We start from the raw sequence: 13,557 nt of genomic DNA on the forward strand, positions 1-13,557 counted from the left end.
GGCTTGGAGCCTGCGGAGCGGCGGTGGGAGTCTGCAGCCAGCGGGCAGGGCAGGGCTGCTCCCGTGGCCCCTGGCGGGTCCAGGCAGACGTCTGTGCCCTCGCTCCCGCTGACGTGGGCTGCTTCTTTCCAGCTGCCATGTGAAGACCAGATCATCCTCCTCAAAGGCTGCTGCATGGAGATCATGTCCCTCCGTGCGGCCGTGCGCTACGACCCGGAGAGTGAGACCCTGACCCTGAACGGGGAGATGGCGGTGACGCGCGGCCAGCTGAAAAACGGGGGCCTCGGCGTGGTGTCCGACGCCATCTTCGACCTGGGGATGTCGCTGTCCTCTTTCAACCTGGACGACACTGAGGTCGCTCTCCTTCAGGCCGTCCTGCTGATGTCTTCAGGTGAGTGTGTCCCGACGGCCGCGGCGCGGGGGGAGCTTCCGGCCCGCGTCCCGCTGCCCCCAGCGGCGGGCGCGGCTTTGCGGACGGCCAGGGGGCTGAGAGGGGGCGTCTGCCGGCTCCTCGTGCGGTGCCAGGAGCCCCCGGGGCTCCTCTGCCCAGGCTGGGCGAAGCGGCTCCCCTCCACAGACACCCCTGGCTGCCTCGGGGCGGTCGGCCCCCTTCCGGGTCCGCGTGCCCTGCTCTGCGCCCGCAGCGGTGGGGTCCCCCAGACGCGCCTCCGGTGCGGGGGGCAGGCTCGGTCTAGCGCGGCCTTCCCCGTCCCGCCCTCCCGATGCCCGCGCCGTGTGCAGCCCCCTCCTGTCGGGAGCCCGCGGCTGCCCCGGTAGGATCCGGGGAACTCCGCGTGTGCCCGGTGACTGCCTTGGTTCTGTGACACTCCAGCCCCTCCTGGGAGCCGACTTGCTCACAGGACAGGAAGCCGCTTCCAGGAAGCAGGAAGCAAGGCTGCCTCCAGCAGACATCCAGGTCAAGGCGGGGGCGCTCCCTGCCAGTAGACTTCACGATCAGTTCCGTCGCTCAGTCCTGTCTGACTCTTTGCGACCTCATGGACTGCAGCACGCAAGGCCTCCCTGTCCATCACCAACTCCCTAAGTTTACTCAGACTCGTCCATTGAGTCACTGAGCCATCCAACCATCTTATCCTCTGTCATCCCCTTCTCCTGCCCTCAATCTTCCCCAGTTTCAGGGTCTTTTCAGATGAGTCACCTCTTCGCATCAGGTGGCCAAAGTATTGGCACTTCAGCTTCAGCATCAGTCCTTCCAATGAGTATTCAGGGATGATTTCCGTTAGGATGGACTGGTTGGATCTCCTTGCAGTCCAAGGGACTCTCAAGAGTCTTTATCCTTAAAATAAATAAAACATGTAACTTACCTAAGGACTCCCTGTGTGACCCTGACCAAAGCTTCTAGTGTCTTGGCCTTCAGTGTCCTGTAAAATAAAAAGAAAAACTGACTAAGTACAGAGCAATATCATGTTGACTTTCCGTTTGGATCAAAAGTTAAATGATCCTGTGGAGAATTTATCTGGCACATTCAGAGAGAGAGAAGATGGGGAGAGCCACAGAGCAGCAACATCAGCTATGAAGGAAATCACGAAATTAAAATGCACAAATTGCAGTCTGCACTGGATGGGCGATGCCAAAACCAGGATATTTTGTCTAAAATCAGAAGGGTGGACTGAGACATTAACCCTGATTCTTTCTTTCAAATTAAGCAAAACTCTAGAGCTTTACTGACACAGATATTTCAATAACTAGACATTTGAAGCATGAATGTATTTATTTGATCAAAGCCACAAACAGGAGAACTGGGAAGGGGGGTGGTAGGGCTCCCCAGCGTTGTATTAGGAATTCATTCAGGTCTACAAATTTATTTTTTATTAAGATATAACTTAACATTGCATTAGTTTCAGGTGTACAACATAATGATTGGCTATCTGTGTATTATTTTTAAATGATCGTCACAATATATAGCTAACATCTCTCTCCATATATAGTTGCACATTTTTTTCTTGTGTTAGGACTTTTAAGATTTATCCTCTTAGCAAGTTTCAAATATGTAATACAGTATTATTAGCTAGTCACCATGCTGTTCATTACATCTGCATGACTTACTTGTTTTATAACTGGAAGTCTGTACCCTTTGACTCCATTCACCCATTTCACCCACCCCCACTCCCAGCCTCTGATACCATACCGATCTCCATACCAATCTGCTATGCGTATGAGCTTGTTGGGGTTTTGTTTGTTTTTGTTTTTGAGATTCTACCTATAAGTGAGATCATGTAGTATTTGTCTTTCTCTGACTTATTCACTTAGCATAATACCCTCAAGGTCCATCCATGTTGTTGCAAATGGCAAGAGTTCATTCTTTATAACTAAATAGTATGCCAGGAACTGGGGGGTGGGGTGGCAGGGACTGACGGCTTCTTTATCCATTCATCCATCAGTGGACACTTAGGGTGTTTCCATACCTTAACTATTATAATAATGCTTCAAAGAACAGGGGGGTGAAGGTATGTTTTTGATGTAGTGGTCTAGTTTTCTTCAGATAAATAACCAGAAGTGGGATTGTTGGGTCATGTGGTAGTTCTATTTTGATTTTTTAAGGAATCTCCATACTGTTTTCCACAGTGGCTGTACCAGCTTACATTCCCAAAAATAGTGCTCAAGGGTTCTCTTGTTACTTCTTTTCTTTTCTTTTTGATGATAGCCTTTCTAACAGGTGTGAGGTGATATCTAATTGCGGTTTTGATTTGCATTTCCATTCATCTACGTATCTGTTTTTATGCCAGTACAATACTGTTTTGATTGCTATAACTTTGTAATATAATTTTAAATCAGAGAATGTGACGCCTCCAGCTCCACTTTCTTTTCTCAAGGTTCCTTTGGCTATTCAGGGTCTTTTATGGCTGAAAATACAAACTTTAGCATTGTTTATTCTAGTTCTGTGAAAAATGCCACTGAAATTTTGATAGGGATTGCACTGAATCCACAGATTGCTTTGAGTAGTATGAACTTTATAACAATATTAATTCTCCCAGTCCATGAGCATGGCATATCTTTCCACTTATTGTGTTTTCTTCAGTTTCCTTCATCAATGTCTTATTTTTCAGTGTATAAGTCTTTCACGTCATTAGTTGAATTAGTCCCTAGGTATTTGATTCTCTTTGATGCACTTGGGAACGTTCTCAGCAAATAGTGACAGTTTTACTTTTTCCTTTCCAACCTGGATGCCTTTTCTTTCTTTTTCTTGCCTAATTGCTCTCCATAGGACTCCATAGGATTATGCTAAATACAAGCAGCAAGAGCAGGCATCCTTGTCTTGTTCTCTGTCGTAAGAAAAGTTTTCAACTTTTCACTATTTAGTATGCTCTTAGCTGTGGACTTGTCATATATAGCTTTTATTATGTTGAGATATATTCCCTCTGTATCCACTTTTGCAACCTAAGTCCTCATAGCCTAGATATTCCCCAACCATCCAGCCTTCTCTTGACATCCTTTTATCATTTTTTTTTGAAACTGCCTTGAGTCCTCTCCTATATATTGTGGGAAGACCAGTGGTTTTCCAAGACTTGGGAAGATTTTTCTGGGCTGTACATGGTCATGATCTCCCCCAGCTCCATCTTCCCACTATGACTCTTCTCTTCTCTACACAGGATGATGCTAGCATTGTTCACATCCCCTTTTCACTATAATTTCCCAGGACACCACCAACACAGGGCTGCTACAGTAGCAATCAAAGGTATAAGGGAAGGGAAGGAGTGGCTCACTGAAGACAAGTGAACAATTAAAATTGGATATTGTGCTGCTTTGTCTTCACTAGTTTCTTCCCATCAGAGGTTCCTCCTTTGCATCCAGGCTGCCTGATTTCCTCCAAATCTTTTTTCACATCTCTCTCTTCTCTGTAAGTCCATGCTTGTCAGAATCCCTCCTCATTATGCAGAGTATTTCAGTTCTCTAGGTGAGGTTTCTCCTTCTGTACCCTAGGAGGGAGGCATCACCCTTCACACCCAAGGAGGTGATTTGTGTAAGCCAGAGACATTTATCTGAACAAAGCCTTGACGCCCTTCATGCAAGTTACTCCACTCCCTGGGATCTTGGTCCCTGATGCCCCAGAGTTCATACTGCATCCATGCCCATTCCTAAGAATCAAAAGTCCCCAGATTGGCCCACTTCGCACTAAAGGACTTGAAGTGGACCAGACAAGCCTTCTCATTTCTGCCTCCAAATTAACATCCTTCTTTCTTCTCCCTCAGATCGCCCAGGGCTTGCCTGCGTTGAGAGAATAGAAAAATACCAAGATAGTTTCCTGCTGGCCTTTGAACACTATATCAATTACCGAAAACACCACGTGACTCACTTTTGGCCAAAACTCCTGATGAAGGTGACAGACCTGCGGATGATCGGAGCCTGCCATGCCAGCCGCTTCCTGCACATGAAGGTGGAATGCCCCACGGAACTCTTTCCCCCGTTGTTCTTGGAAGTGTTTGAGGATTAGACCGACTGACTCATTCTCATAATTCCAACAGCACTACTGGGTGTCATTTCATTCCATTGCCTAGCTCTTTTTTGTTTGTTCCTTTATTTCTTTGTGTTGGGAGGGATTGTTTGGGGGTAAAGGGAGGTAGTCCTTGGCATAGACATGGATGAAATTGCCCCTTGAATGCGGGTACTTGCTAACTATTGCATTTTGTTCTCCAGTCCTTTGATGTGAATATGCTTTGGAGGTTTTACAGTTGTGGAGGTGGGGTGGGGACAATCATTAATTCACCAGCACCAAGCCGTCACCAGCTCCCATCTGTCCCTGGTCAGCAACTCGAGCAAGCAAAATGGCGCAGCAGGAAACTAAAGAAGACTTAAAACCAAGACAATGTGGTCATCTTGATCCAATCCTGGTTTTTGCAGGGCTCCAATTAGCACAGCACAGACAGCCTCTGATGAGATGTGGCTTTCAGCTTCCTAGGGAAAGTTCTGAACAAATTGTTATCTATTCAAGAACATGCTGGTTTCAGCACTCTGTTCTCTCCTAGCAGCCTAACCTGGAATATATAAGGATATTTGTTTCCCCCAAATTAGCTGTCCTTTCACTGTAATTTTCATAATCCTGTGATTTACTTTGAGTTATACAAGTGTGTGACTCAAAGATGTGCAGGTGTTTGACTGATTGAGGCCAACAAGGAAAACAATTTCCTTAAGTGAGCCCAAAGAAATTCAAAATGTTCACAGATATCAGTGACTCAGTGGTTTCCAAAAATTCCCATAGTATCACTTCATAGTAAGAAGGCTTCTTACTGCTCAGAGGAAACTCCCACAAAAATCAAACCTGCTTACAGAGTGATGTCACTGTTCAGTGACATCTGACCCTTCATCTCTCAAAGTCCTCAAGTCATTCAACCTGTCTGCATCTCTTCCGAGCCGACAACAGATTTCCCTGTGGATTGACCTTCCAGTCAAGGAGCGGTAACAAGCTGAAATGTTTGAGTCTTGTTCTGGGGAGCGACTAGTGATGTCACGTTCTGTGTTGAAGGAAATGCAGTGCCTCAGAGCCTCCTCACACCCTGATGCTGAGGTTCCTCCCTTCTGCTCTTGGATCCTCAGACTCTTTGCTCTATTCACAAGTGTTTCCTAATCTCCTTTTCCCTCTGGTTCTGAGGCTTGACTACCACCAAAGCCTGCTCCAGCCACTGACTCTCTCTGTCCCTCTGATAGCATTGCCCCGACAGATACTCAGCAGAAAACAGCTGCAGACCACGCACACGAACCCTCACTTACCTTCCCTGCCCAACCCACCTCCCCAGTGACTGACGCTGGAGTACTGTGTGCCCAGAAAGCATGATGCCCCTGGTCGCTTCAACATCAGAAGATGGGCACAGAATATACCCATGAAACTGAATGTATCTCACTCTTCACCTCATGGTAGACATAAACTATTCCTCTGCCTGCCTTGTACTGCCTTATCCTGGAAGTGTTTGGGAAAATAAGCCATATCCGTGAAACTTGCCTAAAAATCATGTGAATTCATTCTTTTTTAACTGGCCCAGAAGTTGGGGTGCCTGAGTTTTAGTTTGTGCTGTTGAATGGTAGATTTGTGACCTTGAGTCATGAACTAAAAAATCCTTCCTGTCCTTAATACTGTACTAATTTTAGGGGGTAAAGGAATCAAGTTCTTTTGATGATTTCTTTCACAGTCTAACTTCTAACTTTATTAGAAATGGTGGCTCTCCTGACAGCTAAGGAAAATGTATTTGATGTTGATTCAAAATAGGAAGTTGATATATGACATGTCAGTTATTTAGAGAAAGGCAGGGTAGATTTGGGAGGAAGGAGAGGAGTGGCATTAAAAATCCCGAGAGTGACCAGAAATAATCTGGGAGGGAAATTATGTGTTTGATGTGCTAAAGCAATTACACAGGCTTCCAGGGAAAGAAACCAAGAGCGGTGCACTGGAACTTACTACCCAGAGAAAGGAAATAGGTGAAGAGGATAAAATTACCAACATGAAGTTCATGGGCAGATTACCTGCTTTGACTTCCCTCAGTTCAGTTCAGTTGCTCAGTCCTGTCGGACTCTTTATGGCCCTCACGGACTGCAGCAGGCCAGGCCTCCCTGTCCTACGGACAGTTTTGTGGTTTTGTTTTCCCCAGGCAGTCTCTAGCCAGTCTCCTCTGGTCCTCACTTTGTTACCATCTCAGCTTCCTCTGTTGACTCTCTTTGGATAACTGCTCTTTGAAACAAAAAAGCCTTTAATCACCTTCTGTGCTCCAGGGTAACTCTGAGAAGCTTTTCTGGGTGGGGCAGGTTTTCCCTTGGAAGGGAAGGCGAGCAGGGCGAGCAGGCAGGTCCTGGAGGCTCATAGACTCCTCAGGCAGTAGGCTCCCCAGGAAGGTCTCCTCAACGTGTTGAGATTCCCCAGGGCATCAGACACCCCCAGATTCAGTGCAAGTGCAGAGCCTGATATAAAGGCCCATCGGAAGGCCCTAGGGATTAACATGATTGGCCATTGGCCAAATGGTTCAGCAGATCTACAGCAACCCAGCCAGCCCCGACTAAATGTGTGTTTGATCCTCGGCCTCTTACATGTAGCCTTCAGCAGGCAAACTGCTGATCTCAAAATCCTGTCGAAGGCTGACTGCTTCCTGCCGAGTAGACTAAGCCTCGAGAACTTCCGGTTGAAGGAAAGGCTGTCAAGACGGAAAGACTCCCGACCCGGTGGTCAAGGTGACTCATTCCTTCTGTAACTGACTGAGGTACTTACTGCATCTCAAGACTCCATCCCATAAAACTCGATTCGGAGGGACTTGCTCTGGATTTTTTTTTTTTTTCCACATTTTTTCTTACGTCGTCCAGACTTTCAAATCCAATGTGGACTGACTGAAACCCTGATCAGTGGGGAGACGTCCCAGAAGAGGAGAACACACCCTACAACTGGGACATCTATTTATAAATCACTTAAATGTGGGGGGTGAGTGGTGTCGCGCGTGTGTGTGTGTGTGTGTGTGTGCGTGTCCCTCAAGTGTACTTCACTCTTCAACTAGATGTGCCGTGTTGGTAGAAATAGTGGAAAAAGTAAGCTCTTTTCTTCTTTATGATTCTGCTCAAAACACCACGTGCCGCCTCCGAGCTTTCCTCGTCCCGTGAGCCTCGGTCCTCAAGGACACCCGCGCCGCGTTGCTGCCTCAGCCCGAGAGACGCCTCTTCCGCCCGCAGCGAGGTCGGCGCGGCCCGCCGGCCCTGAACCGCCGAGCAGGCCGGGCGGCCCCTCCGCGCTCGGCCGCCGCGGACTCGGCCTCCGTGAACTGCAGACGCCCTCGAAGCATGTCGCTGTCCGTGATACATTTTTATTCTATGGAACTCTAACCCGTTCGTGTCATGTTGACCTTTGGCTGCATGAGTCATAAAATCTGAAACTGGTCTCATGGTTTTTGAAACGTAGCCAGCATTTGTAAGGCTAAACCTTTTTCACAAACTGAGTTGAGGTGAATCGGCACCAGGCCACCATTCCTCTTCAGAAGGAGAGTGCTTCACAGACATTTGAATCTCTTTGCCCTTTCCGACGGCTACCGCGTCAGGTTCCAAAATAAGCTCGTCATTTTTCCTGTTATTTTAATAATAAGGAAATATTAGCATAGTATTTCTTTTGATAGCGATAGACTATAATCCGTATTTAAATTTTATAGAGGAGAAATTTTATTGTACTGTGATGTAGATATTTATTATCCAGGTAAGGATTTGCCCGGTGTGTATTTTTTACAATTGAAACACTTTAATCTTTAAAAAAAAAAAACAAAAAAAAAAACAACTTTAAAAACACACACACACAGACACAAAAACAGACTAGGGAAAAAAGGTTTGGCCTTATCACAGAATTTTTACTGTGCTGTACAAATGTTTGCAAATGCAAAGTGTGTGCATTTCTAGTGTGTTTCTACATTCATTAATGCCGCCTTCAGGAGCAATATCGTGCAGGTAAAATGCTGTTTGTGGCTTTCTGTTGCACAGTTAAAGCTGACCCACCTTATGCACAAGACAATCAGATATAAATCTGTCCTCCTCAGGATGCAGACAGTACATTACGGAGCACAATGCACGACAAAGGAAGACCCTTAGATGACAGGCAACTTGCTGACACAGACGCTAGCAGGGCATGAAGGAGCTGACATTATGCCACTCCCCTCTTTTGGTTCTTCCTAATTGGCATTTTTCATTTGATTATAGAGCCAAATTACTTATGAAGGCTTTCTTTGGAGAAAATACCGTTATTCCCCCATGATGTTTTTTTCATGCCCTGAGAATCAGAAAAAGACAACAGAACAGGGAAAGATTTACAGTCATCAGAAGATTTGTGTTTTGCAAATGGTATTAAGTGATATTGCTAGATTGGTAATATTTTTTTCAGCCTAAAATTCTATTGAAATCTGTGATCAAAATGTTTTAAACTATCTGAAAAGAAAATTTGTATATTTGGGAAAAATGGATTTTTACATAGCTTTTGTATGCAGATATTAAATTGTAATTATGACTATAGCAGGCATAGATAAACTCATAAGCTACAATTCTAAAAAAGAAACAAAAAAGAAAAGCTTATAACGGATATACTTTTCTGCCTCTTTCTTTAAATATTATTATTTTCTACATAGGCACAGGGTTACCTGCTCATCTCACCTTGCTGCTTCCAAAAGAAGGAAAACAGAGATGTAATGACATTTGTTTCATAAACATCTACTAAAATAAGCAAGTTTTCTTGAGAGGAAGGCATGAGGGGATAGGGAGATACTCGCTTTGGAAGGGGCCACAGAGATGGGGTGAGGAGGGAAGAGGGAAGTTTTTGCAGCTAAAAGACTGAATTCATCTTTTTATCTCAAAGTGTCCAAAAACATTATTAATATTAATGAAATTATACTGATACCAGCTATCAATATATGTCTCACATGTTAGGACTCATGCTGTGATGGGTGACAAAAAAAAACAAAACAAAAAAAAACGCTTAATGGGAATTTATTGTCCATAATATCTGAAAAATCCAAGAGTGCGATGGCTTCATGTGTGGCTGGATCTGGGTACTCAGTACCTCAGGATGTGCCTCTTTTCATCTCTCAGTGCAGATTTCTGTCCATACAAATTCCCTTCACATGGACTTCATGCTCACATAGTCGTTTGTCCTATGATGGCCACCAGTAGCTCCAGGATGAGCCTTTTAGCTCCAGACCAGTGGGAAGAGAGTTTCTTTTCCCCAACAGTTCCAATAAAAATCCTGAACCTATTCCTCATTGGTCCAAATGGAGTCATGTGCCCATTCCTAAGCCAGTCATGTGAGTGTGGAGCACAGGTATACTAATCAGCTGAATCCTCTGAAATCCTGGAACTGGAGGGAGGAAGAGAAGGACAACCAGCCCCATCTAAACTAGACAGAGTTGAGTCAGGAATGGTTCCCCAAAGAAAAGTCTGTCTTGCTACTATAAGAAATGGGAGGAACAGTGAGTAAGTAAAAGAAGAAATGTCCACACCAATCATTAAGTCTGAAAGCACCTCCATTTTTGGTACAGCAACAAGTCTCCTGAAGAGAGAGGAAGCTCAACACCATTCAGCCAGGACATGAGCCATATAAAGACTCCAAAGAAAGTGTTTGATAATATCCTACCTAGCTCATGAAAGAGGCCTAGATGGAGCAAGCATTTATCATTTCCCCGGACTAGATCAGTTCAGAGTACCATTTTGAGAGTTTCCCCACTCTCTGTTCAAAGGACTGTGTATAAATTTTATATCTGTCTCTTTTCTACATTACATACGTTCTCAACTCTACCCTAATGAACATATTTCCTCCCCCCCAAGAAATTACTTTATTCATTCTCATTTGGAGAGTTTTTTACACATATATTCCAGCTAGGTACTATTCTTTTTTTTTTTTTTTTTGGAACTATTATTAAGCCCATTACACAGGCAAAGCTGATGCAAAACTGATGTAGTAGCTAACAGCTTGACCTGAGTAATGGAGGTGTTGTCATGGCACAAACCTGCACAGTTCTATTGATGAGAAGCCAGAGGCCAAAATTGGTTTGCTTTCCCTTCTTGAGATGACAGTTCATCCTGGTTTCCTATTTAGCTACTCAGGCATGGTGGCTCTGTAAATAAGTAGAATTGTCATTAAGTTCATGTACACAAATTCTGACACATTAAATGTTGCTTAAACTGAAGCAAAACTCAGTAGAACTACTGAAATGGAGAGTTTTCCAGATATCTAAGGATCTGTGAGTATAAATGTTTTACCTTATACTCCTGAAAGACAGAATCTATTTACATAGTATGAAGTGAAGTCAGAAATGAAGTCTCTATCAGTAAAATGGTATTGCCTGAATGCTATATCAAAATGAGAAGAAAGTTGTCTTAGCCTTGATTCCAGAAGGCAGAGTTTATATGCTAACTACTAGTTAGCTAGTTTATATGCTATATATACAGTTTTAGAGATAATAGCTATTATCTCTATTATTTAGAGATAAGAGCTATTAGAGATAATCGCTCCAAAGGAAACAGTAATGGAAGGAAAAAAATGAGACAAGGAAGGAAAGAGAGTAAACACAAGAGCTGGCCACCCTGAGTACAACTGACTACTCCATCGTACAAGACCATCTTCCAAGGGGCCAGACAGACCACTACATCTCCAGGTGGCTCACGTGGGACTGAGGGAATCAATTACTGCCTGCTGTCATCCCCCACTCTCTGTTCAAAGCACTGAACTCCCCTCTGCTAGGCTGCACATGCCTGGCCCCAGAGCAGCTCCAGTGGGGTCTCATGCTTCAGGAGCAAAAGCAACCTCCCAAGTGGAGAAAGTTCTCTCCACTCCCACCACTGGGCACAGTCCATCTAGACTGGGTGACAGACCAGGTGGCAAGTGGCGTGAAACAAATGGCCCTGGGCCCTGGGCAGGTAAACAGGACTTAGAGGATCTGCAATGATCTGATAGCGGGGATCCTCCAGCCAACAAGTTCCACTGATTGGCCAAGTTCCAAAGAGAATTGCAAAGTTTGCAAACAAACAAACCTCTGTTTCACTGTACCATAAATTTGAATGTGCTGTTGTTTAGTTGCTAAGTCATGTCCAACTCTTTTGGGACCCCATGGACTCTAGCTCACCAGACTCCTCTGTCCATGAGATTTCCCAGGCAAGAATACTGGAGTGGGTTGCCATTTCTGTCTCCAGGGGATCTTCCCAACTCAGAGATCAAACCCATGTCTTCTGCACTGGCAAGCAGATTCTTTACCACCGCACCACTGAGAAGCCCTTTGGACATGTAGGGGTTCTTAATTTCATATAAACTTGTCATGCAAATTGTCCACTTGGCTACATTTTCCTAGCATAGCTGAAAAAAACTAAGCAGACTATCGACTTAATTATACAATATTAGCTTTTCTTACTGGTGACTCATTTCAAGGCCAAATTTTTTTCCACATAAGTATCTGGCTAAAAATTTTGTAGAAGTCAATAGAAATTTGGTATTTTTTTTTCTGTACAAAACTTCACTTTGGTGGAAACATTTTTAGAATCAATACATATGAAAAGTGGAGTCAGATGATTTGCAATGAACACTCTTCTTTTTTAGGATAATCATCTTTGTTTTGACTTTTTTCCTACTAATTGCAAAGAGAGGGAGAGGCATACAGAGTAAAGCATCTTCAAGTTAGCAAATCTGAAAATTCTTATGCCCTTAAATCCCAACAGATATATAGACATTAAAAACACCCCTCAACTTTACTATGAATCCCAGAAAGATGCTTTAGTCTTTTTGTTGTAGATATGAAAGTTTATTTGAATTTTAAGGATTTCAGAATTTTCTGTAGGGGGATCTTTAGCCTTGAAGAGAGCTTTTAGGATTTCTTACCATTATCTGAAGTCAAAGCCAAATAAAATCTTTGTAACAATGAGTTATGTCAAAAGATGAAGAACCCCAAACCAAGGATCATTCATTCATACGTGAGCTGCTTCATGAGAATCTAATTGCACATTTCAGGAAATTCACCTTCGTTTTCTCCAGCACTCTGACAAAAATAGCACTCATCATTTACTCTCCACTCCAGAAGCCCAGCAGTTATGCCAGAGGGTGGGCCGGGTGTTGGTGCTGCCTTCCAGAGTTTTCCACTGCTACACGGAGCATACAGCAACAGCCCACCGGGTAAGGAAACCTAATCAAAGGCAGGAATCATACCAGACCCTCTATATTACTGTTAATCCTCCAAATAAACCCAAAAGGTAAGTGTTCACACCTTAATCTGACAACAGGGAAATGGAGACTCAGTGTGAATAAGTAACTCATCCAACATCATGCAGTTGACAAAATGTCAGAACACATAGGGCCCGAAGATCCATGTCATTTTTACAACTTGCCCTGATAAGACTATCATGGACTTAGCTTACGACAAAAGAGCAAAGGAAACTCAGGAAATGTTTTCCATTCCCCTTCCCAAGAGGCTCCTCTGCTCTAACCCAAAAAAACGTGTACACCCTGAAGACAGGCTACCATCTCATTAGGTTGTGTCTACTGCAAAATCATCATTGGTGTTGCAACACTGAAGAATAATTTTTTTTCAGTTCAGTCCAGTCACTTAGTTGTGTCCAACTCTTTGAGACCCCATGTACTGCAATACCTCCAGCTTCCCTGTCCATCACCAACTCCCAGAGCTTGCTCAAACTCATGTCCATTGAGTTGGTGATGCCATCCAACCATCCCATCCTCTGTCGTCCCCTTCTCCTCCTGCCTTCAATCTTCCCCAGCATCAGGATCTTTTCCAGTGAATCAGTTATTACACAAGGTGGCCAAAGTATTGGAGTTTCAGCTTCAGCATCAGTCCTTCCAATGAATATTCAGGACTGATTTCCTTCAGGATTGACCGGTTTGATCTCCTTGCAGTCCAGGGACTCTCAAGAGTCTTCTCCAACACCACCGTTCAAAAGCATCAGTTCTTTGGTGCTCAGCTTTCTTTATGGTCCAATTCTCACATCCATACATGACTACTGGAAACACCATAGCTTTGACTAGATGGACCTTTGTTGGCAAAGTAATGTCTCTGCTTTTTAATATAATGTCTACGTTGCTCATAGCTTTTGTTCCAAGGA

At 44.3% G+C, this 13,557-nt stretch overlaps 1 protein-coding gene and 1 long non-coding RNA gene across 11 annotated transcripts in view; one reads left to right on the forward strand and one right to left on the reverse strand.

Moving 5' to 3' along the window:
- THRB (thyroid hormone receptor beta) overlaps positions 1 to 9,048 on the forward strand; it is a 407,560-nt gene extending 398,512 nt beyond the window's left edge. For all 10 annotated transcript variants that reach the window (XM_065947527.1, XM_065947531.1, XM_065947530.1 and 7 more), the window contains 2 exons: positions 133 to 391; positions 4,209 to 9,048. In XM_065947527.1, the coding sequence (XP_065803599.1) occupies positions 133 to 391; positions 4,209 to 4,450 (501 nt within the window). In that variant the 3' untranslated portion in view covers positions 4,451 to 9,048. The remainder of the gene's footprint in view (positions 1 to 132; positions 392 to 4,208) is intronic.
- The window catches only part of LOC136176876 (uncharacterized), a 72,938-nt gene that overhangs the window by 18,450 nt on the left and 40,931 nt on the right, over positions 1 to 13,557 (reverse strand). The window contains exon 2 of the long non-coding RNA XR_010664640.1: positions 1,323 to 1,379. This is a non-coding gene — a long non-coding RNA (uncharacterized lncRNA). The remainder of the gene's footprint in view (positions 1 to 1,322; positions 1,380 to 13,557) is intronic.

Source organism: Muntiacus reevesi, chromosome 10 (genome assembly GCF_963930625.1).
Source record: "Muntiacus reevesi chromosome 10, mMunRee1.1, whole genome shotgun sequence".
Lineage (NCBI taxonomy): Eukaryota > Metazoa > Chordata > Mammalia > Artiodactyla > Cervidae > Muntiacus > Muntiacus reevesi.